This window comes from Paraphaeosphaeria sporulosa (genome assembly GCF_001642045.1).
Source record: "Paraphaeosphaeria sporulosa strain AP3s5-JAC2a unplaced genomic scaffold CC84scaffold_4, whole genome shotgun sequence".
NCBI classification, from domain to species: Eukaryota; Fungi; Ascomycota; class Dothideomycetes; order Pleosporales; family Didymosphaeriaceae; genus Paraphaeosphaeria; species Paraphaeosphaeria sporulosa.
In genome coordinates this window covers 2,964,872-2,990,643 of record NW_017253363.1, presented here as the reverse complement: position 1 = coordinate 2,990,643, position 25,772 = coordinate 2,964,872, and the positions used below count along the sequence as shown (strand labels likewise).

The 25,772-nt window shown below is 46.3% G+C and overlaps 10 protein-coding genes across 10 annotated transcripts; 9 read left to right on the top strand and 1 right to left on the bottom strand.

The window, feature by feature from the left end:
• Positions 1-2,520: 2,520 nt before the first annotated feature.
• On the top strand, positions 2,521-3,314 carry CC84DRAFT_1205125 (uncharacterized protein). Its single transcript, XM_018181954.1, has 5 exons — positions 2,521-2,590; positions 2,694-2,822; positions 2,868-2,925; positions 2,965-3,077; positions 3,120-3,314. The coding sequence occupies exons 1-5, from the start codon at positions 2,570-2,572 to the stop codon at positions 3,294-3,296; spliced, it is 498 nt and encodes a 165-aa protein (XP_018038085.1). The 5' UTR covers positions 2,521-2,569; the 3' UTR covers positions 3,297-3,314.
• A 249-nt stretch (positions 3,315-3,563) lies between these two features.
• Positions 3,564-4,474, top strand: CC84DRAFT_1205124 (uncharacterized protein; the record flags this gene model as incomplete). The annotated part of the gene is made up of 4 exons (XM_018181953.1): positions 3,564-3,581; positions 3,657-3,688; positions 3,782-4,152; positions 4,209-4,474. 4 exons carry the CDS (start codon positions 3,564-3,566, stop codon positions 4,472-4,474), a joined length of 687 nt encoding a protein of 228 aa, XP_018038084.1.
• Positions 4,475-6,179: 1,705 nt separating this feature from the next.
• On the top strand, positions 6,180-6,718 carry CC84DRAFT_1216632 (uncharacterized protein; the record flags this gene model as incomplete). The annotated part of the gene is made up of 3 exons (XM_018182825.1): positions 6,180-6,302; positions 6,360-6,622; positions 6,673-6,718. The coding sequence occupies 3 exons, from the start codon at positions 6,180-6,182 to the stop codon at positions 6,716-6,718; spliced, it is 432 nt and encodes a 143-aa protein (XP_018038083.1).
• Positions 6,719-7,250: 532 nt separating this feature from the next.
• On the top strand, positions 7,251-8,359 carry CC84DRAFT_707932 (uncharacterized protein). Its single transcript, XM_018187125.1, has one exon. The coding sequence runs from the start codon at positions 7,658-7,660 to the stop codon at positions 8,126-8,128; it is 471 nt and encodes a 156-aa protein (XP_018038082.1). The 5' UTR covers positions 7,251-7,657; the 3' UTR covers positions 8,129-8,359.
• A 1,672-nt stretch (positions 8,360-10,031) lies between these two features.
• On the top strand, positions 10,032-10,763 carry CC84DRAFT_707929 (uncharacterized protein). The gene has a single exon (XM_018187124.1). It carries the CDS (start codon positions 10,210-10,212, stop codon positions 10,690-10,692), a length of 483 nt encoding a protein of 160 aa, XP_018038081.1. The 5' UTR covers positions 10,032-10,209; the 3' UTR covers positions 10,693-10,763.
• A 2,962-nt stretch (positions 10,764-13,725) lies between these two features.
• CC84DRAFT_707917 (uncharacterized protein) lies at positions 13,726-15,742 on the top strand. Its single transcript, XM_018187123.1, has one exon. The coding sequence runs from the start codon at positions 14,149-14,151 to the stop codon at positions 15,610-15,612; it is 1,464 nt and encodes a 487-aa protein (XP_018038080.1). The 5' UTR covers positions 13,726-14,148; the 3' UTR covers positions 15,613-15,742.
• Positions 15,743-15,749: 7 nt separating this feature from the next.
• On the bottom strand, positions 15,750-16,811 carry CC84DRAFT_1258754 (uncharacterized protein). Its single transcript, XM_018184854.1, has 2 exons — positions 16,056-16,811; positions 15,750-16,003 (listed from the first exon to the last, which is right to left on the bottom strand). Exons 1-2 carry the CDS (start codon positions 16,725-16,727, stop codon positions 15,845-15,847), a joined length of 831 nt encoding a protein of 276 aa, XP_018038079.1. The 5' UTR covers positions 16,728-16,811; the 3' UTR covers positions 15,750-15,844.
• Positions 16,812-17,238: 427 nt separating this feature from the next.
• On the top strand, positions 17,239-18,739 carry CC84DRAFT_1163826 (uncharacterized protein). Its single transcript, XM_018178347.1, has 2 exons — positions 17,239-18,385; positions 18,455-18,739. Exons 1-2 carry the CDS (start codon positions 17,647-17,649, stop codon positions 18,622-18,624), a joined length of 909 nt encoding a protein of 302 aa, XP_018038078.1. The 5' UTR covers positions 17,239-17,646; the 3' UTR covers positions 18,625-18,739.
• Positions 18,740-23,005: 4,266 nt separating this feature from the next.
• Positions 23,006-23,448, top strand: CC84DRAFT_1088163 (uncharacterized protein; the record flags this gene model as incomplete). Its single annotated transcript, XM_018174242.1, has 2 exons — positions 23,006-23,074; positions 23,128-23,448. Coding segments are annotated over 2 exons (390 nt in total), but the record flags the coding sequence as incomplete, so codon positions are not given.
• Positions 23,449-24,256: 808 nt separating this feature from the next.
• On the top strand, positions 24,257-25,186 carry CC84DRAFT_1118264 (uncharacterized protein). Its single transcript, XM_018175516.1, has 2 exons — positions 24,257-24,851; positions 24,906-25,186. Exons 1-2 carry the CDS (start codon positions 24,357-24,359, stop codon positions 24,951-24,953), a joined length of 543 nt encoding a protein of 180 aa, XP_018038076.1. The 5' UTR covers positions 24,257-24,356; the 3' UTR covers positions 24,954-25,186.
• Positions 25,187-25,772: the final 586 nt, after the last annotated feature.

Sequence of the window (25,772 nt, the reverse complement as noted above, 5' to 3'; positions counted from 1 at the left end):
CTAGTCTAGCCTACTTAGCTGGCTAGTCCTACTAAACTTAGTACTTCCATATGGTTAGCTATAGATAATCTTCCCCCTAGGTTCTAGGAGAACTCCATTTTATTATTTTAGGTGTATTATAGTCTTTACTATTAGAGTAGTAATATTTATAAGAAGAATTCTTATAACGTACCCTATAGGCGAGTGGCATACACGGGCGAGCGGCGCACTTTTATTAAGACCCCACTAAAACTACACCCATTATGACACAAAATGGCACAGTCTAGCCCTATTTAGTATGAAATAATATAAAATACTACTTAGAGTCCACTTCTATAGCCTTCTTACACGTTCGCATATTATACCTAGTAGTTTAGTATCATCTATAGCACCTTTAAGATGGTTTGCCTACCTTAGCGTATACCTACTTCTTTGCCTTCTTTCTATCACTACGCGCCCTAAACTCCTATAGAGTAGCCAGCCGCTAGCCTTCTTTAGTTATAAGTACTTCTTCTACCTATATCTACTTTTTTTTGTGTAATTTACGTTGTGTGGCAGCCTTATTTACTACCTTAAGCTTAGCTATCTCCTATTATGCTAATACCAGCTTATACGCAATAATTACCGCCCCCTTTAAGACCTTTTTAAATGCCTTAACTATAGATATTAGTAAGCTATTTAGGTGCATCTAGATCTTTAACTTTATAAGTATTAACTACGACCCCAATTCTAGGGCATTACTAGGGGTTTGCGACTACTAGGGACTATTACTAGGTAGTGATGGTGATGGAGTCTATACCTTCATATTAAGGCATAATATAACCCAATCTGGCGCAAATGGGACTAATCTAGCGCCTTAGAACCCTCCTTAGATATTACTAGGAGTAATTGCCATATTAAAGGCGCGCTTAAAGTAATATAGGAACTTAAATTTTATAATATGTATAATGTGGTTCCTTATAAGCTCTTTAGCTTAGTGCCCATACACCTTCTTTAGCGGCCTAAAATACCCAACATTAAGTGGCTATAGGAGGTGTAACGAATATAGAGGTATATAGAGAGTAATAATCCTTTTATCCTTATAGTATTGCTAGAATTCAAGCGAGTTATGGCTCTTATGACTATTAATAATAAGTAATTAGTAGCTACTAACTACCTTCTTCTTTATATGCTCATTAAAGTGCCTTAGCCACTTAAGACTAAGCTTATTAGTTGTCCAGCCATTCTTAGAGACCACGATAACCTAATTATAGGGTAGATCACCTAGTTTATACTAGCTTAATAGATGTTGGCATGCCTTAAAGATAATAAAGGGCGGGATAGCCTATCCTTTAGTATTAATGCCCTAGATAAGTATTATCCACTCCTAATTGCCTAGTTAGACTAATTTAGGCCTTCCTCGTCTCTCTGAAGTTGTAATAACTAATTAGGTGGATATCTAGCCTATTATAAAGCCTGTCTCATTAAAGTTGTATAAGTCGTTATCCTGGATGCCATACTTAGCTTTGATATTAGCTACTAGATTAAACCAGCCCTAGATTAAACCAGAATCCTTATAGAGAGCTCTTTTATAGTTATACTTATGATTAAACTTTATTGTGAGCTCATTATTACGCTTTACAAACGTACTAGGCTAGTTTATACCAACTAGTGCTAGATTACGCTTAGCGCGTAGAGAATTAGCCATATTAGCCATAGTAGCGAGCTGAGGGGGAAATCCTCACACATCTAGCTTAAGTATATACTTAACAATCACCTATTCCTTATTCTGGTCCAGCTTCCGCGAGTTAGGTATAATATTAACGCGTAAAGGTCGTCCGGCGCGTCACTAGCGTAGTGTGGTTTTAGAGGTCCTATATATGGCTACAGCATGTTGAACTAATAGATTCGCGTCTTATTTAAGAGCTTAAATTGTAGGCTGTATCTAAGTTTCCTTAGACGCGTTAAATTGGGGTTATTGGGCTGGCATTAGTATAGAGAAGGTATTTTGGTAGGGTCTTGGTAAAAGTGCGCCGCTCGCCCGTGTGCGCCGCTCGCCTATGGGGTATGTTAAGTAGTAGATAATTATATACCATTTACCATTTCTTTCTTACTTTATATAGGTGCTAAGTGCTAAGTCACTAGTATCTATCTTAATTCTTAATAGTTCTCCGTCTTTAAAGTGTACTAGGACAGGTTCTATAATATATACTATTTTAAGAAGTTAGAATACGTGGCTACCTTCGGTCACCGCCTAATATGGCCCACCACATGCCTGCGCCTATTGCGCTTGGCACGTCCTTAACGCTATATTTCCTAGTCTTCATTATAGCATGCGCAAAGATGGTAAGAGCCTTGTTAGGTGTACTAGAGTTTAATTTGATCTTTCCGCGTAACGAGACATGCGCCTACTGCTAATTTACTAATTATTTTTGCCTTCCAGAACTCTTATCTTGCGCCTTTCCTCGATCTAATCATTAATATTGACGCTTATCTGCTACATAACGCGAACGGTAGCAGTTAATGGACTTCGCCCAATGCAACCTCTCTGGATTCTTACATAAGTGACAAGACTAAGAAGACCCGTTCGTCTCTTGCCAAAGCCTAGGGTATGGGAGGTACTACCGATTGGGTACGTAGTTATAAAACCTCTTCATTACAGCCAAGTTGTTGTTTTGAACGTAAAACAAGGCGTATAGTTTCACTAACTTAATGACTAGGCAAGTGATCTATAGGAGTACCACGACGTTCCCGCACCAGGGAAAAGCTGGGACCAATTTAAGCTACTTGTAGCCAGTGGGTCAGATCCTAAGACAGATTACTCGCGAAATGGTAACTGGACCAGCTTCCATTATGAGAGTGAGGTGATTATGAATCCTCTGGATTTCACTGCTGTGGAGAAGTGGTAGAAACTTAATGCTGATAGTGCCTGGGGCAACATTATTTGGATCTGGAAGGATACCGATAGTAAGCGGAAACCAGCTGTGACCTTTATGGTGTCCGTAGGATTGACGATCCACGTAGGCACGAACGCAGACTGTGGCGAAATACTATTGACCTCTAACTGTGAGCAAGCCAAGGACTGCGATAAGGGCTTTAATGTGGAGGATTCTAGAGCCGTAGGCACGTTAATCTGGAACTCCATGGTATTCATTCATTAGCTGCACAAAGACTACCAGGACACGCTTTTCAAAGCGGCGTCGACATTGAACACCATGCTTAACAACTTTAAAGACAAATTTGCGCCAGTACCTCCTGCGCCTAATACCATGTGGATTGACTTTATGATTGACCTCATTACTCTTGGAACCGTTTCGGCTTGGGGCACCTTTATCTAGAGGGCAATTAAGGACACGAAGCTGGTTGTAGGGAGCTCACATGATGATCTTAAGGAGGTGGTGAAGAATACACTATCTATGTGTGGAATAATTACTAAGGATCTTTTACCTCTCCAAGACAAGGAAGGACCGTGGACACTAGAAAAGCAAAAGACGTTCACGGCCTATATGTGCCACGTTATTAACTTATAGGCCAACGTTACGTTAGTATCCCTTAGAGACATCTTTGATGGCTTAGACAAAAGTATCACGCGTCTTGGTGACATGATGTCTGGAGGCAAGCTGGTGGTTCTAAATAATAAGTAGGATCTTATAGTGAATGAAATAGCTGAATTAGATCTCCGAACTAATGTGTTGAAGACGGTCTTTGGATTTGGTATCCCTGCCTTGTGGTACGTACTTACCCTAGAGAGGCCACCCTATTTAATGCTCATGCCTAAGTCTGCTTTCCCTTTCGCATCTTTGCTGATAAAGTTTTATTATAGGTCTTACTCAAACGCTTACGCTTTCGTTATCGACTCAGGCTATGGATGCGACGAGGCCAAGGAGAAGCTTGAAAAATATATTGATGCAGAGATGGTGGATGTAACGGGCGTCTGTATTGATGGCAAGATGTACTACCTAGGCCGCGTAGACGGCAAATCTACAGAATGTAAATGTGAAATTACCGGCGATCACGGGCCCTGCCAGACAACCTGCTGGGATAAGAAGTTCACCGCGCCCCTGGGTGTTGAAGAGCTTAATGGCGAACAGTGTGGTGGCATTAAACTAGAGGACCTTGTGAAGGGCTCCGTCAACACGTATAACCAGAACGGCGGCAGAAACGGTGGGGCAGCCTTAAATGTTGACGGTGATGGTATATGCAGTTCTACCATCCTCTTTAGCGCTAGAGACTAATTCAGAACCTTTTAGGTGCGTTTGACGCCCTTCTTAACGTTAATGTAACCACCCTGGGAATGGTCCGCCTCTCTGTCTGCTCCCCTGAGCGCGCCTTTCAAGCCTGGGGCGCACAGGACATGGGCAATAAACTCTACCCGTGTAATGACGTGCCAGGCAAGAACGACTGCGGCGACTTAGACTTCGAGGACCAGACCAGTGACGCGTCGCCCAGCGTCGACGACTGCTGCCAGATTATCAAGAACATCCAGGGCGACTCAATGACTGAGTGGACCACGTAGGACATCGGGCACAAGTAGCGCGAGATTGCCAAATTAGGAGGGTGTAGCTTTGGCGTTGAGGCGAGCAAGACGAATGGGAATGTTAATTTTAAGGTGGGCGGGCAGGATATTATTGATATTATTAACTCCGTCATCGAGAAGTATGGAGGTGGGGGAAAGGTGGGAGTGAAGGGGTATATGTCGTGTAATGGCAACGTTAAGCAAGAGGACGTTACGTGGGGACTCTACTAGGTAGATGGGAGGACTCTACTACCGTCTAAAATGGACCCTAGGATGTAGTATTCCCAGGCACTTGAGCCTTTGAGTTTATATATTCATGTATAAGACCTATTTATTCTATCTTTGTGCGTGCGGATGGAACCTTTCTCTATGCTTATGGCGTCCAATATATTGAATTAATATGATAGACCGTGACTGCTACCTCCTTACTGTGGCCTAAGCATTGCGCTGTTCTCTATGTGAGATTTAGTTTATTACTCAAGGAATTCTATTAAGGACATAACCTCTATTTTATGTTTAGAGTGATAGTCATATTCCTGAGTACGCTAGTATGGTATTGTAATCAAATTAAAGACCCTGAATAGTAGCGTGATCCAGGCCGATAATAGATGTATCTTCATAGTTTCTGGTTTTAGTAGTCGGCGACTTTATGCCTTTTAGTCGGCGAGACTTAGTGGTAATTGCGAAGAAAGGACCACGATAAACACTAGATGTGACCAAGGTGGCTTGAGTGATGAATAGATCGAACTCTATAATGAGATCATTTTAATACCTAATGGACTAAGCACGGTCGACACCCTTAAATTAAAGAAAAAAGTCTATTTAAATATATAGGAAACGGAAACCGCACGCGTTATTGTGGTTATAGTTAGGTACCATTAATAGTGGAATAATCTTAGCTGATGGCATGACTTAAGCCAAGTGCATAACTTAATTGGATTATATGATTTGATCTAAGTGCGTGATTTGAATTAATTCTCTAGTATGAGCTAATAGGTTATGCATTAACGTCCAAAAGCGCAAGCCATAAAATGTTATACTCACTTACCCCTTAACGAGAATCTCTTGCACATCCTATCGAAAATTTGCAACCTATTCTATTATGAGTGCCAACATACAGAACTATTGGGGCATAGGTCTAGATCTTGAGAATGGTCCTATGCCAATTACAGCCCATGAAAAAAGTTCGAAGTCCTTGAAGAACAAATTAAGGGATAATCCATTTACTAGAAATCCCTCTATCTGAAGACGTATTGATGGAGATTATAAGGATTTCCTTAAAACTAAGGAGGCAAGAGATCACATTAATGGTAGGTTATGAGTGGGAACATCTTCTGGTGTGCTGCTAACAAATTAAGTTGCCGAGTTTAAAGGCGTTTCGGGTAAGGTTGTAGCCATCCTAGTAAGCGATAGTGTGTTATAGATGTTTCGGCGTTACGATTGGTTATATACATACTACATCCTTAATTCGCAGAATAGACTTGCCTAACTTAAGGACGAATTAAAGGGCATGTGTGGAAGTATTGACGAATATCCACGCAGTGACGCTCTCAAATACGAGCATGACATCATCGTCAACAATATCCGAAAAGAACTTGAATAGTATGCTACACTTCTAAGCAACCGCAGCCAGTCACTTCGGTACATGAAGCCATCTTCACACGAGTACCATAATCTACTAAACTTCGCGTTCACGAATCGAAAAATGGCAAACCTTGATTGGGCCCTTCGGGAGGATGAGGTCATTACACTTTATCCCAAGCGAAGGATAAGATTAACAATCTATATCGACAAGGTAGTGTCGTCGTTACCCTTTCCGAGCTGGATGGTGCGCCCCCCCAAAAAAAAAAAAAAGGATATTGATTGTTCTTGCTAACTGCCCTAGATAACTTCAAGGCTGGACAAGAGGAAGTTTCCGGACGTGAAGTATTTCAGCGAGAAGAGGTTATTGCGAATGTCATCATCGATCGCCACAGTCATCGCCCTAGTATTCATTCTTGTCCCCATTGGACAACTTTATTTCAATGTGGACAACTGGACAAATTGGGAAAAGTTTGGACGAATCATTGGATGGTCTTGCGGATTCTGGATTTACCTCTGGCTGTGTACTCTAGCGAACGGGCATGAGACACTGGGTGCTTCGGCCAGGTAAGCTAGGTTTGTTCTGTCTGATATCTCCTTACTAATCTTCGGGTCAGCTACGGTTCCCTTTTAGTGGTATTTCTAGGTCTAACCCGACGGTGAAGCTGGAACTCTGGTTGGAAAACCTCGTGGAATGAGTCTCCATGGACAATTCAAGGTCTAAAAGTATATCCAGTAGGATAAAGGTCCAGCGCTCATTAAGTATAAAAAGTCAATAGCCTATAATCAAACAAGTTTCGAATTTAATCTTGTGAGCTCTAACGTACCTGGCACGCGAGCTTGCCACCCCATCAGACTTTGACTCCTCAGTAATATATCTTAACAACACAATAAGAAAATAGAATATAATTACTATGCTAGATTGAGCTGCATCTCTAGTAACGTTAACTTACCTTTCTTACATGTTCGTGAATTCTGACCAGTCTCTTTACAGCGCCTACAGCGCACGGAAGCCTGCCGACTGGTACCTAATCACGCTTTACCTTGACGCGTTCTCCCCTAAGCTGCTGCTCAACCTCCTTTTGAGCGATAGTTTCCTCTGCCTCTGCCTTTTTAGGTTGCCTTGCTGCTGGATCCGCTTCTTCTTGCGACCTTTACGCGATATAACAGCTTCATTTGCCTTCTCAAGCCTTACGATCCGTTCACGCATTAGCGTAAGTTAGCTGAACACGACATTATTTCAGCACCCTTTTTAAGCTGATTAAGCGCTAAAATAATAGAAGCAGATAAATAAGCGTCTATGCCTCTATATTCTATCGCATATTAATGTCGATTGAGCCTCTAGCTCACGCGCGTTGCCTAGTGGTTTAGCTTCGTAGAGGGTACTCTCTGATGCAGGCGGCGTTAGCGTACGAAGCTTCACATCAAGCTTCACTATCACCCTATCAGGATCATGCGGTACTAGACCAGTGCCGTGAAAGCTTGCGCAGATAGTCTCCTTTATATCAGACTACATGTAGGCTGCGTAGAAGGCTGGTAGGAACTCTAGCTTGGTGACATGGTTGATGTGATCGCGAATCAGGCCCTCGATCTGGCGGCTATATGCGCGCTTCAACGGCGAGAAGCAGCCAACGTCAAGTGGCTACAGGAGGTGCGACGAATGTGGCGGCATGCAGAGAGAATGGATATTGTTCTCCTTGCAGAGCGGGTTGGGATGGCAGGAATGGCCAGCGGCTGCATTGGTGTTACAAGGACGCTCATTGTAGAGATCGTTCCTCAAGACCGCTTACAGCCAAGAGCCTTCAGCCTTCTCCCTCTACTCTGGACGGCTGGTGCAATCTTGGGCCCTACACTCGGGGGAGCGCTCGTCCATCTCACAGAATACTATACTTCCGTCTTCGGAAGCAGCGTAACGTGTTTACAAGCGAGCTGCGAATACAAGCGAGCTGCGAACCCCACCAACTTTCTCCGACGCGTCACCTATCAACCATAATGGCTCAACCAACACTTATTCAATTGCCCTATAATGAAGCAGATATCTCCCTAGCTATCTTAGCTATCAATCAGAATTAGATCCAGAGCGTTAATCGTGCTGCAGCAACATTTAACGTTCCTGAAAGCACGCTTCGTAGCCAACGCGCTGGAACTATTGCGCGACGCGATTGTGAGCCTAAATTAAAGAAGCTTACTAAGCTAGAAGAGGAGGTTATTATTAAGCATATACTTAACCTAGATTCGTGAGGCTTTGCGCCTACTCTAGGTGCTGTATAAGATATGGCGAATAAGCTGCTCGCTGAGCGTCACGCAGGCCACGTTGGCCAGTAGTGGCCTAGAAACCTTGTCAAGCGAACAGACAGTCTCACAACGCAATTTAATTGAGCCTATGATTGACAGCGAGCCCTCTGTGAGGACCCGACGGTTATACAGGCCTGGTTTGAGCTAATAGTATGTATAAAGGCCACCTACGGTATCTATAATAAGGACACCTTTAGCTTTAACGAGACTGGCTTTCTAATAGGCAAGATATCGTCCTAGCTAGTCGTTATAGGCTTAGAGAGGCGTGGTCGGCCAAAAGCAATCTAGCCAGGCAATTATGAGTGGGTAATAATAATCTATAGAATTAACGCTGCTAGGTAGGTAATCCTGCCCTTTATTATCTTCGCTGGCAAGTACCACCTCTCTGCCTAGTATAAGGGTGATAATATACTAGGTGACTAGGCTATTGGTCTTAGTGATAATAGCTAGACTACGAATGAGCTTGGTGTTGCCTGGCTATAGCACTTTATTAAGCATATAGTAGAGTGTAGAGTAGGCGTAGGTTAGCTACTAATACTTAATAGCTATAAGAGCCACACCTTACTTGAATTCTAGGAGATCTATAAGGAGAATAAGATCTATACTCTCTATATGCTACTACATTCGTCATACCTCCTACAACCACTTAACGTGGGCTATTTCTCGCCATTAAAGTGGGCATATGGGCGCTAGGTTAAGGGCCTAATATGTAACTATATTAACTATATTACTAAGCTTAAGTTACTACTAGCCTTCCGCGCCGCCTATAACTAGTTAATTATAAAGGAGAACATCTATGTAAGCTTTTAAGGCTCTAGGCTAGTTCTACACAATCTAGAGGTAGTGCTTATAAAGCTTAATATTAAGCTTTATATACCGTCGCCAGCAGCCCTACTAGAGACCCTATAGGAGTCTATAATACTAAGTAACGCGTGCGAGCTAGGCGCTTAGTTAAATCTAGTTTATAAGCGGATTTAAAGGTATTAGGGATCCTCTCCTACCTTAGTTATCTAGTCACTTAATTGGCTTATAAGAGGCACTAAGAGAATAGCGCATTTAATAGTACTTATACATAAGGAGATAGCTACTCTATAAAGGGTAAATAAGGTAGCCATAATGCGTAAATAGCGTAAAAAGAAGTGGATCTAAAAGTGAGGTACTTCATTAAAAGTAGAGGGAGAGGATATTATTGCTTAAAAGGCTATTGAGCAGCAACTAGAGGGAGAAATGCAGCAAGGTAAGGCATAGTTAGGTATGAGCCGGAAGGCTTCTCCGCGCTGCACGCGCTGTAGGGAGCCTGGGCACAACTTACGTACGTGTAAGAAGGCCTCTATAGATACTACTTGATTCAGGATAGCTATTATATCTATAGAATATTAATGCGTTGTAATTTTATATACTGCAAAAGGCTTAGAGACTTGGTGGGGTTCGAAGCTCGCTTGTATTCGCAGCTCGCTTGTAAACACGTTATTCTTACAACAACATCCGTTTGTGCTACCTAATCTCGTTGCGGGTGGCTTGTTCGCCTTTAGCCTGGCTGTTACATTTTCTCTCCTCAGTGAGACACTTGACAATCGACCGGCATTGACTTTGACTTTGACAATCTGCTGGAAAAGAATCATGAGGAGCGACCCTGCAAAAGAACAAACCTCGTAGACTCCAAGAGCGAGGCCTTTCTCTAAGGGAATGTGACACGACCGCGTGAAAACTTGACACCCGAGAATATAAACAAAAGACATGTCAAGAGCCATGTGCCAAACTATCGGGCGGTCTTTTCAATTCAGACTTTTCTGAATTTTATTATCCATACTTTGCTAGAGATGCATATATCAGCATTTGAGTAGTTTGTTCCAGCCTTCATGCACGAAAAGGCACCAGTCGACGGCACTGCGATAAGTCACTCCCTTCTATCGTTCTCTGGGGGAGCAGGACCAGATACCTCTCGAATTAACCTTCTCACCATTTCCTCTGTGGTTGCCAGCTTCATTATGCAGGTTGTTGACTTTCCTCGTTTGATCCAACGCTTTGGAATAATTGGATGTCTCAAGGCCCTATGTCTCATCTTTCTAATTCTAAACCTCGCTGTACCTTTCACATGCCTCTTGTTCAACACTATTGCACGACAAAGTGTGATGTTAGGAGTCTTAATCTGTCAACCTTTGTGTGTCACGTTTGGATACCCCTGCTCTATTCTACTTCTCACCAATTCTGCACCTACAGTGGACATTCTAAAGGATTTGAACGGGGTTGTGACCATATTCGCCGCGTTATGGAAACCGACTAGGCTTGCCATGGGTGGAATGATATATGCTGCTAGCGACCATTTATGGGTCATTTGCTAATGGTTCTTGACAGAGTGGACGGTTTGAAGCACCTAGCGGCATCGATCTAGCTCTAGCTTGCACATTAATCCATCCGTGTATACCGGCAACTGGCTGGCTCGTATACTAGATTAAGCTGGTCTGACTACGAACTTCTTCCGCAATTAAATTAGCTAGCTTATAGGCAGATTTATAGTAGCATTGCGTCATAAATAAGCTAGACCCTAACTAGGTAAAACGCCATGCCCGCACTCTCTATATATTACTAACAAATACTTAGGTAACTAGTTAAAATACTTGGCTATGTCACTAATTGTTAGGATCCAAATCCAACCTAAGGAAGGCGCGATATTTATCTAGCCACGGGCGCGTACACGTGAAGACACCCTTGTCTCTACTAAATGCTAGGATCCAGGATGAATGGTCATCCGGACCACACATATAATTAGCAACTCGACCGGTGTCGCAAGTGGGACGCAGGTCACGTGACTTGATCAGAGTGATCAGTGCGCCAAGACCACTGATTATACTGAGCAACTCGCATATTGATCACTGAGCACGACCTGATCACCTTGATCACGGTGATCAGGTAACTGATCAGTCTCAATATATAGGCACTCGAGTATTAGCGCTCATACTCGTGTTCAACCTGTTTATCAATCTATCGTTTGGATTATACTTAGGCCATATTATTAACTTGTTATACTTTATAACATACTTCTATACTAATAAGACCCCTTTCCTTCCCCACAGTTGTCTTGCCCGAGAACCAGCCCTAACCCTTTAGGACTAGCTACCCTTCTGGATTTAACACTTACAGCCACATATAGGATCCTTCTTTAGCTCGCGGTCTAGTCGGTCCATAATCCTCTTCAAGATGTCGAGAGCCTGCGCACACCGCCGCCATCGAGGGACAGGAGGTATAGATTACTGATGTCGAGTGGTTTTAGTTCTCCGACATCTCTGGTTGATGTCGCTTGCTCCATGTCTTGACTTGCAGTTGCGGTTGCTTGTGGATGTGGAGGAGGAAGAGTGCTGCCAGCCTTGTACACGCTGCCGCGCCACCTAAGGGGAATTAGGTCGAGGGTCGCCACCTCTCAGGAAAAAGAAGTGCAGTGGGGCGTGTATGGGAAAAGTGGCATGTCCGTAGCATGGGCTGGAGCTGAGAACTGATGGAGGTGGGGTGCTGGCCAGTCGCAGCCGGTAGACTAGACAGGGTCTGGCGCCGGTGGGGTTCAGTTGGCGGGCCGGCATGACATGAATGGCATAGTGTGCTCTGTTCTACGTCGATCTTGTTAGGTATCCAAACATAGGATATCTGTGCTATAAACATTCAGGGGTTTATCTTATAGCTTATAGTAGTCAGCAGTGTGAAGAGTGCGAGGAACGCCGAATGCTTTGTACGGAGACTAAGCGCCGGCCTACTAGTTAGGCCAGTCTGCCAGCTTAACCCCCCACCGGCGTTAGACCTGTCAAGTCTACCGGCTGCGACTGGCTAGCACCCCATTTCCAGTAGTTCTCAGCGCCAGCCCCGGTGCTTTAATTACTTTTTTGTGCAGAAATCTCTGCACCCAATCTGCATAGAATTTCCGATCCTATTGAATTTCTGGTCTAGACATTTAATTTACTAATGATATTGTTGCGAGAAGGCGCTAGAAGGTGGCGTGTGATGCACTTACTATTTTAGCACGTTTAGCTACTAGCTGACCATACATGTGGGTGCTAGTATGGAGCTAAATATCTCCCGCATGGCGTATAGTTTGTGCTTGCCGTTTCGCGCTGGTCACATATCGCTCCTACTTACCGCATGATCCACACAGCAATAAGAAGTAGCAACGAGGTTATGGAGCTTAACCCTATAAGGTGTAAACCTTCGGGGCGAATAGAAGCGTCTCGCTGACAACAATACTACTTCTGGAGTGGTGTTGAGGAATAGTTTGGGCTGGGGAGTGATCCAACACATTAAAATTCTAATTCTCAAGCTCTGGATTGAACTTAGAGTATACTCTAGTCTTGCGTACAACATGCTGAACGCTGTTTTCTTATCACTTCAGCCTCATGAGAGAGCATGCAGTCGTGTGTTGACAGTGTCAATACGACACATTACGCCACACAGCGCCGTGGCGCCCAGCTGAGGCGAGTCTACTACTATAAAGCCCACCAACAGTGCATTTGGCTTTTGTATGCTCCAGACGACATTGCCGAAAACCCCTCCGAGCTTTTTACGGCATCAAACTGCTAGACAGTGAGTTGGTTCTCTCCATTTCGTTCTTTGCGCGTTGCTGGAGCGACGGCCGTTAACAGCCCTCAGCTCGATCTATATCTTCAGCGTGATCAACCATCCTGGCACACGATCATGGGTTGCGGATTATCACTGCCTTCCGACGACTATCAGGAATCATCTGGGGTACAGCAAACGTCCTACGATCCCCAACCTTCATATCAGCAGCAGTGTATGCAATATCCCAACGTCGGTTACGAACAGCAGAATGTGCAATACTCTAACGCCAATTACGATGCGAACCAAGCGATGGCCGAAGCCCAATCAAACGCGTCTGAATACATTTGACGGAGTGGTCCGCATTGGGTAATTAGGAGGCTAGCTGCACTTTCGATAAGCTACCAGCGTCGCTTTAGAAGGGTAGTTGATCTAAGCGCCGACATTAACGCGCAGAGAGGAGGATACGGCAACACACTCTAGGAGGCGTCAGAAAGAGGCTGCGAGTAGATTGTAATGCTGCTGGTTAGTAAGGGCGTATTGCAGAAGGGTAGGGCTGTAAATCTCCAGAACTCTTTTTCCTCGGCGCAAATAACAATATTCGAAGTAAAGACTGCACATATATAGTACGTAACAGTGAGGAAAGCCATTTGTATCAAGAAATTGCCACCACAAAGCAAGCGGAAAGTAAACTTGTCTCTATTTTTGGAAGCTCCTGCTGACCAGGCAGTGCAGGCTTATCGATATCGATACCGTAGGTCAGAACGGTCTGAACTAAAATGGTAGCTAGACACAAGATTCCTTCAGGGGCTTGAGTACCTCATATGTTGCGCGCCGGTTAACGAACAAAGAGTTCGTTCATTACTCTCTATAGAGCGCTGTCTATAGAATAGGCACGTGACTTATATACGCGGCGTAATTAGTGGGGATATGGGTGCTTTGAGGTGTACGCGCTATGGCTAGGTATAAAGTAGATGTCTATTTCATATGGGATCCTTATATCTTAACATTTACTAACGGATAAAGAGGGCAGCCCTACAATTCTAGGTTCTTGGCTAGATAAGTTGCGATCGGGGAGGAACTACCTCGGAGCCTGAAGGGGTTAGTGCCGGAGCTTCTGACACGTACACTAAAATAGTCGCGGGCCGCCTCAATCACTGAAAATAGCAGTGTACTACGTCGTCCCTGCACCACGCCAAAACACCTGGCGCATTATATCGTCGGCTTCTCTCCACTGCATCTTTATCGATCTCTACAACATGGCGTCTTTTCATGCCTGTCCCAGAGAACTCACAGACTCCATCCTTGAGCAGGTCTCGACCTGTGACCTTGCCGCCCTGAGCCTCACAAGCAAAAAGTTACATGCAGCGGCAACTCCATTGCTCTATTCTCGAATCAACTTTAGCATCTATCGGGACAACCCACGCCCCCTAATACACCTTTGTCGAAGCATTTTTCAGAACCCTGAGCTAGCGATATATATAAAGTCTGTGCGTTTGCGCGACGGCGAACCCGAAATTCAGAAGCTTTTCCAACATCCCTACAATCATCAGTCGCGGACACCCAAGGCCTCTCCACCACAGCCGACAGACGAAGATGGCCTGCCTGAATTCGTCTCATTCATCGCGGGTTCTGGCCTGTCGTATGCCGATTTCTGGATAGAGAAATTGCGCGTAGGCGATTTGAACGCCTGTGTTGCATTACTGCTGTCCAAACTGCCCAAACTTACAACTTTTCGCGTTGGATACGCAGTTGCCTTAGCAGATCTCGAAGGTCTCGAATATGGCAGAAAGCCACCAGAGACCGCGGGCGAGAGCCAGTTCCTCGGCAAAATTTTCCAATCTGCCGCCTTTGATAAATCAAATCACGGTATCTCTCGCTTCCAACACCTCCAGGATGTCTTTTTCCCTGGCCCATTGGAAAATGACCCTGGGCGCAACCCGGAATTCTCCAACCCGAGGGATGTGATGGCACTTCTCAGTCTTCCGTCAATACGTAGCCTTTCGGGCTGGTGTCTAAACCCCAGCTCGTTCCCGTTCACCTGGCCAGCAGGCCCGCCCAATCTGTCTCACCTCACCTCGCTGTCTATGTCATTCGTCCATGTCGACTTCTTGGCACAGATCCTGGAAAGAACCCTGAACCTCAAGAAGCTAAGCTGGGAGTGGAAATACATAGCTGACATCGATCCGCTAAACACCGACACGATCGACCTCGACAGATTCGTTGAAGCCATAAAACCTTGCCAGGATACACTCGAGGATCTCACCATCGATTGCATCAACACCGTCGCCTGGGATGACTACGAACGTAGGTACATCAACCTTCGAGGATCCCTGCACGGCTTGGACCGCTTCGCCAACATCAAGCGATTCAAGGCCCCTTTCACACTCCTCCTTCCGGACTGGGATGACGAACCGAAGGAATCGACACGATTGGAAGACAGCATGCCTCCTAATGTTGAGGTCGTGACGGTCACGGATGAGGACTGGGTTCCCGAATATCCTTACGATCGAGAGAGCGAAATGGCGAAGTTGCGTGCTTGGATTACTGAGACGGCCGCGACGAGGACGCCAAAACTTGTCGAGATCTGCTTCTATCTGACATTGGCGTCGGATTGGGTCAGGTATGAAAAGTATGAGGACTTTGAGCGGGTTTTTGAGGGATCGCGGTTGAGGCATAGGATTATTAAGGCGAAGGACGAGGAGCCCTGGAACGACGTGTGATGGGAGGCGGTGAACGTGCCGCCGAGCATGTACTAGGTAATAAGGAGATTCTATAGTTGCCTGGGAGATTGGGGGTTTGTACAGTAGCCGGGGCAAAGTCGGTAGGGATAGGCCTATTAAATAGATGATATATTTTACTCCAGAACCCGTATCCCATCTATATAACTCTAACGGTACATGCTACTGAATGTACACGGTTCACAATACTAAGATTATTTGACCTTCAAAATACCTAGGCATGGACTACTTGATCATCAGGTAGAATGAAGGATATTTGTTGAGTATCGCTCTGAGTCCAGCCATTCTTGGAGTAGGGAGCCGGCGCTGTGCCTACCGGTACCTCCCTGCGAAGGACCTTGCCAGGACCGACAATTGCGGCGCAGCCACCACCCTGTTTATTATGTAAGTTACACAAACATAGGAGTTCATAAACAGAGACTTACGTGGGCCGGATTGCATGGTTCCTTGATCCCATTCTGGGTGAGCCAAGCCATTGTAGTGCCCTTGATGTCCTCCTTGTTGCCTTCAACCGTAACAGTCACAATATTTTTCGTATTGATCTGAGTATTTGGGTACAGGTGCACGAATAGCTGGGCGGCGCTCATCTCTCCGCACTTGGCCTCGTTGGACTTTGCGGTAGCTGGCTGGATACACTCCATGATGAGCGGAAGGATATGGTTGTTGCGTGTGTACGTGAGCGGAAGACCTTTACTCTGCGAGCTGGCGACGATGATTTCTTGGTCCCAGTGGAAGACCGTAATCACGCCGGGGATAGCTTTAGCGCCGACTGCGCTACCGTACTGCTCTACGTTTTCGAGCATGTCGAGGTAGCCGTCCATGGCAATCTGTACGAGCTGTCCATCTGAGAGCGGGCCGCTGACCCGCCAGTGGGCCATGAAGATGATGCGGTTCGCGTCCGCCTTTGCCCTGACAGTTGGTGCGCCAGCGACATAAGTCTCAGGACCGGCGTTGAAGAGATCTCGATCGAGCTCTACGCCAACTCTGGCGTTCGTTGGCTTTTTGCGGGTTTTCAAATTGACGGCCTCTGCTCCGTTGCTGGACCACAATAAGATCTGGAGGAAGGCGAAAGTCACAAGTTGATAGAAGGAACGCATGTTTGCAAGAAACGAATGGAAGGTATACAGTCGCAGACCGATACCGAAGGAACGAATGTGAAGATAGGTAGGAAAGGGGCTGTTGTTTTGGCTCAGCCTGAGAGGACTCGCACCCACTATCTTATAATACCAGCTCTACATGCTGCGACCTTCAAAATCCGCAAGTTTGAAAAGTGGAGTTCTCGACCCTTGCTGCAATGCCCGATGTCCGAAGATGGCCTCCACTATCTCGCCCCCAAAGGTACGCTAGCATAGACGCTAGCTTGATCTGTCCGCAGGACAATTTTTACCCTGCCGAGGTCCAGCTTCACAGCCTACGTGACTTCCGCAGTTTTTGTTTCGAGCCTTGCAAGTCCGTTTTCCGAGCTGAAGTTCGGCAGGAGGAGGCCGTCTGCACAACCATTGAAAGTGGGTTGGCCCTCCACCCTGCTGACCCTGGCCTAGCCCCCAAACCCGACACCAGTCCTGTATGAGGCCGAATGCGGGCATCTGGCAGCGCTATCATGATCACGCCCTCGGAGAACCTCTCTTATTTCTAATTTAGGACGTAGGGTTGCAAACTTCAAAGTCTGTAATGAGTTTGATGCAACAGAATACGGGAAGGCTGTCGGAGAATTTCTTTGACAGCTGGTTAAGTGGATCACGCGACGGGCTTCCGAAATAAACCGTGCTGGTAGGGCTGAAGACCCCGGTGTGCAATTTCGTGAGTATATTTCAGCGGCGCAGCGCGTTGAATGAGGCTCTTCAGCCAGTCACCTCGGCGCGAGACGTTCTTTTCGATTTTCCTTCGTTCCGCATCGCTTTTACTTTCGCTGCAAAATACACACTCGTTGATTCTGTCTCATTCATTCCCCTACTTCCCTCTTTTCAAAACTTCAATTTTCGATATCGCGCATCAGGGGCCGGACCCATCATCACTATGCTTATCAAGAACATTCTGTTCTTGGGCCTTGCAGCCCTCGCGGCTGCGAATCCCCTTCTCGAAGACAGGGCCACTAGCAAAGCCGTTGCCGGCAGCAAGACTGGCAAGAAGGGCAAGGTTGACACGTGCGACAACACCAGCGCCCTCACTACTGGCGTGACTTGCCCCCGCGTGAAGTTCACCGCGGCCCAAATCCAGCGCACTGTAAAGCAGGCCAAGGCCATGAAGCTCAAGGGCAAGAAGGGCAAGGGCATTCACTTCCCGGCCAAGTACAAGCATGACAAGGAGGTGAAGATCAAGGTCAAGGGAATCAAGGGGACTAAGAGCAAGACGGGGAAGAGAGATTTGGATGATAGGGAGGATGACGAGGACGATGAGGATGATGAGGACGATGAGGATGATGAGGATGATGAGGATGATGAGGATGATGAGGATGATGAGGATGATGAGGAAGACGACGAGCATCTCGACATTGAGGCTCCGGAGGACCACGCCCACAAAGGCCAGTCTCTGGTGACCCGCACCCTCGAAGCCCGCCGTGGCCGTGGAGGCGGAAGCTCCCGAAGCAGGCCTAAGGCGACCAAGCCCAAGACTACCAAGCCCAAGACTACCAAGCCCAAAACCACCAAGCCCAAGACCACCAAGCCCAAGAAGGAGAAGTGCAAGAAGGCCGCTCCAGTCAAGGTCGGGCCAGGCGCTTGGATGTTCCCCATCCTTAAGACGGGCGTCTGGAAGCGTAAGTTTTTCCCCTCTCTTACTACACATCCGTCGCCTGCCGTGTCCTATATGCTAACCCTCACTCTAGCTGGTATGATGCCTGAGCTTAATTACGTTATCCTAGACCGCAAGTATAACTACGTTAAGACCGCCGAGCGCGAGCCTGGTTCTGCTGAGGAGTTTGATATCTGTGTTGAGAATCCTAAGAAGGGGGGCAAAGCTACCAAAGGTAAGACAACTAAAGGTAAGACTACCTAGACGTTGGGTTTTTTGGAGCGCAGCTGGGTTATACAGCCGCTAGATTGCGAGTTAGAAGCTTCAGTCTATTGATTTTAAGTCATATACCCACTAGTAGGAGCACCACAGTTCGAAGAGAGTGAACTTAATGCTAGTACACATCGTCTTTTCGGTATTTCTGATCCTCAAATATGATACAACCCGCATCCAATCAGCTCAAAAGGCCCATTCCGACCATTCAAGATACATATGACATTATTGTCAAGGTTCGATACACAGCACTATGGGGCAGGTTAAAACGCATTAGGTGCGGGGGCTCAAACAGGTAGACGAGCTTACCATCTGTCATTTCAGTGAATTACATGTTTTTCGAGGCTACCAGCTTTTCAAGCCGGGCTTTATCATGAACAGTGAGTCTATGAGCGCTATGGAATAAGTTGGCAGTGAAGTAAAAGAGCTAAAACTTAGAGACATTATTGTTCCTCCGTTTACGGCTTACTACAGAGAATACTCCAGCTTGGCTCATGCATGCATCTCCAAGACTGACGTCGTTGGGCGTATCGTGAAGGGAACAAGAGCGCGCGCCTAGGTTGTCGGATTCTAGGCCCCCGCGCGGGTAGTTGCTTTCCGGTGACCTTGCAGCTTAACATTGAATTCCGCAAAAATCTCTTCTTGAAACTACTATTTCGGAGTTAGCTCGATTGAAGCCAAGCTAATGTTTTCTCCGCGATTGAAGCAAGAATGTCGCGGTTTACCCTGTTAACCTCAACACCATGGCTCGGTCCAGCATCGCTTACCCATGCTCTGTACTACATCGCTTCACGCACACATATATATACCACAATAGCTAGTATTCAATCAATCTTCAGTGCCTAACAATTTCTTCTGCCCAACGTGCGGTTTATCCTCAACCGCAACAAAGAATCTAGGGCCAATAATGCCGCAATTCAACCAGCTTATGCCTACTACAGTTGTGATGAGTCCCACATTTGCACCGTGTACATGAATCTAGAATACATGGTAAATGTTCCCGGGAAGATGGGCCCTACTATCCTAGATTTTGCTGATTTTTTTCTTCATCGACCTATCGTCAATCGACCCAGTCGATCAGTGATTTTGTGGGGTCCCCATAGGGCTAATAAATCCGTACGCCTAAAGATTATGCCAAATTGTCATTAAATACGAATTTTATGGCGCCTCCAGCTCGGTTGCTTCCAAGTACTCATCTCAGCGTAACTGTTCGACGAAAAGCATGCATATCTAAGCAACTGTACATCTACCTAATCTCTACCTTATCGGACTCTCACTCCTGATCTTTGTTTTCGTCTGTCTGTCATGTCCAGTATAACTTCTGAGGAGATGCGCGTGAACGTTGTCATCCACATTGATTAGTATAGTGGTGTTGGCAACGGTACTGAGTCCGAGCTCGCCGTTCCAGAGACTCGTGCCCCTATTTAATATTTCCTCGATCTATCATTGAAAGCTGATGTAGCATCAAACGTCCGACGAAGCAGGAATAAGGCACCTCACACGAAAGATTGTTTTGCGCATCATGCCCATCTTCGCAATCCTCTACGTTCTTTCGTTCCTAGATCGGTCCAACATTGAGAACGCCAAAATAGCCGGAATGAACGAAGAAATCCGCCTAGCCGGTGCTCAGTACAACATGGCGTTAATTGTCTTATTCTTCCCATTCGCCTTGTTCGAAATCCCCAGCAACATTGTGCCCAAACTCACACGCCCCAACTACTGAGTGGCATTCCTAGTTATCGCTTGGGGAACAGTATGTGCATGTCCCGCCAAAACTAATTGTCAAGCACTTGCTAATAGTTTCGGCGCAAGTTGTCACTCTCCAGAGCATTGTTCAGGACTATCACCAGCTGCTCGTTACAAGGGTCCTTCTTGGGCTCACTGAAGCCGGTTTCTTTCTAGCCGTGTCGTATCTCCTTACAACTTGGTACTCCCGCAGGTAGCCGCAGACGCGCGTCGCCCTTGCATACTCGTCGGCCTCTCTAACGGGTGCCTTCTCCAAACTGCTGGTCTACGTAATTCAGCATATGGATGGCGTTGGGGGTTTGGGTGGCTGGCATTGGATCTTCATCCTGGAAGGTATATTGACTGTCTCGGTAGGTCTGACAGTACCTTGGACCTCTTACAAAGCACGAGACGCCTCAATTTCCTCTTCCCCAAGGGGAGAGAAGCGATCAAGCACCACAGCAAGTTGAGGGTGTTTCGGGAGAATTCGGGCAGAAGACGGAGACATTGGAGTGGAAGCACTTAAAAGCAGCACTGCTCGACTGAAAGATCTACCTCGATGTACGCGGTCATGTTATGGGGAAACTGGTCAGTCACATGTCCCTCTTTATATGACAAAGACCGCGATTGATGTTGACCTAGTTCACACGACAGTATATCCACCTACGACTTCACGTTCTCGTCTCCCAACATCATCAAGCAGCTCGGATACAGCGCGGCTCACGCACATTTGATCAATACTTATCTACTTTTTTGGTGCCTTGTCTACTATATTCTCCTCGCTTCTGGCGGATAGACGTAAGAGTAGATGGATATTCATCGCAATCCCATACGGTATTGCCTCGATCGGGTTGATCGGGCTTCTGTCCATCCTTCACCCCGCTTTGCCCTAGCTCACCTACTCCTTTCTTTTCTTCACTACTGGCGTGCTCTATCCATATGTCATTGGCTGCATCTCATGGGTGGGAAATAATGCCGCACCGTCCTTCAAGCGCGCTGTTGGCATGGCACTCGTGTTGACAGTCGGAAACCTTGGCGGTGCCATTGGTGTGAATATCTTTCTCCAGCATGAGGATCATTCCTATTGGCTAGGATACGGCTTCTCAGCAGGCATTGTACCTGCGGCCATTGTCTCCGCCTTAGTCTTAGGGTTTGTCCTCACCCGTCTCAACAAATAGTGGGGTCAGATCTCAAGGGAAGAGATCGGAGCGACATATAGTAAAGGTAAGTGGGATTAGCTCATATGGTCTTTAGTCAAGCTGTCCCAAAACTAATATTGTCAAAATAGAAGCATTACTGGATATGGGCGGCAAGACTCCGCTGTTCCGATATGCGAATTAGGGCTACTTTCTGGATTTATCTCATTAGTGCCACTGTGGCCTATCCTAGAGCACTTAAATATTACTTTCTATTTGTCTACTCAATCTAGCTCTTAGTACTTCGAGCATCCTGAGACGATTCGTTGATAAACCTTATCTAAAATTCAATCCAGAACCCAATATTCGCCTTTGGCAGACACAGAGCAAAACGTAGAATTGATGATGAGGTTGCGCACGCAGGCCCACGCTTCCATGAAGCTACATACAAGTACCAAGTCAGCCCTGACAAGGATACCTCACTTCCGACCGTTGCTGCTTTTGCGAAAGCTGTACTCTAACTGCCAGTTCTAAGACCCTTAGAGTTGTGGTCTCTCCATCGTTATGGCCTCGGTCAAAGAACAGAGGATGAAGGAGAGGCAGAGGAAGTTGATTTGACTCGGGTGTCGGCATAATAGATCAGCCCCCCCAAATCTCGACCTCTCGCTTGGAATATTGCGTATCAGAAACCACAAGAGCATCACTGCTGTAGCCGATAAGATCTTTTAGGGGGTTGGGCAAGGGCGGCGTGACTGTAATTTGCAGGAAATTGTTTCAGAACATGGGGAGCGATCCCAAAAGGCCTCCGACACTATCTTGTGAAAATTCAGCAGCGGCTCGGCTTAAATCCAGCCCGAGCCTCATAAATTACAATCCCTAAAAGACAATTCGTTTTTTGTCTGGCTATGTGTATTCATTGCCGGACTTCTCGCGATGATACCGACGTAATCGTGATGGTAGATTTTCCAGGCCTCTCGGATTCAGCCACAGATATGGGCACGTCGATAGAGCTTGAAAATATATGGCATTTGGTTATGTATAAGAGCTTGGGATCTTATTGCTTCCCACTTTATCCATGCTAGAACGTTTCCTCAAGCAGTAAGACTACCTGCTCTGGATGTTCGAGTTTTTGCTGAACTGTACCAGCATGTTTGTGGTTGATGAACGCACCTATCGCGATGAGGGCCAGGAACTTGGAAAATTGGACATCTTGGTCCTCTGTGCGGGTGCGGTGAGCAAGGTGATGAACAATCACTAACAGTTCCCGTGTCTTGCCGCTAAAACGTTATGACAACGTAGCGTACCACGTTTAAAATTGACAGATCCAGGAACTACTATACACGACAAGTCTTAGCGAGGAAGCTAATGCAGGGTGACTGTCTAAGCCATTACTGCAGATGCATTGCTCGCCTCGCGATGTGGATCAACTCACCCTCTCCCGCCCACATTTTGCTAGAAAATCTTTCCACAGACCCAACATTATGTGAAAGATTAGAGGATGGCCAACTAGATGGTGTGTATACGCAGCAATTTTATGGGCCTTGAAAGCCTCCTGCTGTGCGCACTACATGCGACTTACCGTACGTGTAGAGGATCCCGTACATTTAGTCTACAGGTATTGACCTATTTATAGAACGGATTGTCTTTCTATAAGACCCGCATCAACGTTGGCTTTATGATAGTCGGAGTTACCTGGGTTGGATTGATATTTGCAGTTCTTCTGGACTGCCAGCCATTGACCAAGAATTGGCAAATATCTCCGAACCCAAGTAATCTCGCCCAGCCCATAATCTCCAACATCAACATCTTCGTCGCTCTCATCACCAATGTTGCAACAGACTATTACCTTCTGTCTAATCCCATACCATTACTGTGGCCTGTGAAGAACGTAACTTGGAAGAAGATGGGTTTCATCGCTCTCTTCTCCGGAAGTAACTTCACTTGTGTTGCATGAGTTTTGCGATATATTTTGATTGTCACAATATGCTACACTGCCACTATTCTCAGTGCTAGCAATGCTAAGAGCCCGGTTATTGATATTAAGTAAGCCAGCCAATAGGCAGTGCGTGAAACCTTCATTGAGGTTGTTTGTACTAATGGACCCGTCTTCGAACCACTTCTGCGTGAATGGCTGTCCCGTATTCGGATTTTCGATCACGAGTTCTAATGAAGGAACAAATACGCGCACAGTGCTATAATGTGGAGGAATCCGGCTTCAAGATTGGCCGAACTCGACAAATTTGAACTCGACTTATCTGAGGCACAACAAGAGTTAAGAAGGTATCATGGCCAGCGGCATCACAAAAAAGTCAGCATAGTTATAAAGTCCAGCTTTGCATCAACTGGTTGCGATAGCGACAGCATCAAAAATTTCATCACTACGCAGCCGCGAACCAAGTCTGCTTTCGAAAAGCAAATTTAGATGTATAGACGCAGGATATATCAGATATGTCGCCGAGAGGAGTCAATACCTTTCTTTGCTTGGCTAGGTAGTATCAGATGGATACCTTTGCCTGTGCCAAAAGAGGAAAATGCAGTAGCTTTCTTGGCGACATACCCGTGTTGAAGCAAACGTGAGTCTTCGTAACATCGTCCCTACCTTTACGGGTGACAAATCATATACACAAGGGTGGTATCAAAGAAAACCTGAGCATCATTGTTAGTTGGTGCCTTGGTCACTACTCGCGTTAGCTCGGTGGGCGTGCATGTACGTGTGCTGTTACGTCATCGATATTCTCCGGCCGCTTCCGCGCTGGCCATTCCCTTCATCCGTTCTTACAGACATAAGATAAATTCATCGACAGCATTTACTAAATTTACCGTACTCGTGCCTTGATCCCCCCATCAAAGAAATCCCCCGTCATGGCGCCCGGCGATAATCTTCCCGACTTTCTCACCAACACGCCACTGCACGCTTCATTCGACAAAGACATCAAAGACACGCACCTCATCTACGACTACGATGCCCAGGACAGAAACGGCAATCCAGAGAAGTGGCGCTACGAGCTTTGGTGTTTCTCAGATGACCGCGTGGTATACGCCATCCATGGTGGCCCTATGGCCGGCAGGATCAACTACCAACGAGCAACGTACCAATGTATCCGTCCCGGGGAGCTGTGGCAGATCAATTGGCTCGAAGAAACAGGAACCGTAGTCTCTGCAGTATATGACATTCCCAAAAAGAAGATCACGACGTTGATCTCTTTCTCCGAGGGCCATTGGAAGCAGCCCGAGGTGGCCCATGGAGACAAAAGACAAAAGGAGTGTCTGGAGAGATGGAGGAAGCTGGCTGACGTGGGAAATCAGGCCAGCCGATTTATGCTGAGTGAACAGGCGGATATAGTGGAGGTGTTCAAGGTACGTTGTGCTCCTGTGGTCTTATGACTATATTATACTAACCCACAATCACAGGGCAAGGGAGATCTTGTTCCTATCAGCAGAGACGACCAGACTTTCTGATGTGCTCTTACTCGAAGGAAGACCTGTATAGCATGGGACCATGGGATATATTTCAGCTGCCGTGCGTGCACATTGTGTGATCCTTTCAAGCATATTATGTATGAAAAGCTCCAAGGACATATATGCGACACATTCGGATTTTCTCATCGCGCATGTGCAGTCATTGATCCTACGTTGCTGTCCCCTCGATCATAATTTACACTACCTCCACCATCGAACTACGGACTCGCACATGCTCTTGTACCCTATTAATAGATAAGTACTAGTCTCGACCTACACACCTACTCCACATCCATCCGGTTTTCCAATTGAAGATAATTCGAAGGTTCCCACTGGTGAAACTGTCCTGGGGGCGAAATTGAGCGACCTAACCCAACGGGGTATAGCGCCGGAAACTCCACTGTGGCCAACGAACTCGATTCCGTGGGAGGAGTGGAGGCAGCAGGACCAGGACCACGAGCAAGCCTACGCGCAAGACGAAGCCGAAAAGAAACAACGAAGAAGACTGCGCCTAAAAGACGCCTAAGAACACGACGCCAAAGAAGGGGTTAGAAGAAGAAGGCTACCAAGTGCCCAAAGGGTGGCAAGCTGCGAAGGTTTGAAAGGGTGTCTGGATGTTCCCTATCCTCGAGAAAGGAGTTTGGAAACGTGATTACCCTCATTTTACCCTCACTTCATGTTCAATGTGCTAATTCATGGTAAGCTGGTGCCATGCCTAAGGTCAAGTACATCATTCTGGACAGCGATTTAACTACGTTAAGACCGCTGAGCGAGAGCCTGGCTCCGATGAACAATACGATTTCGCGTTGAAATGGGCGG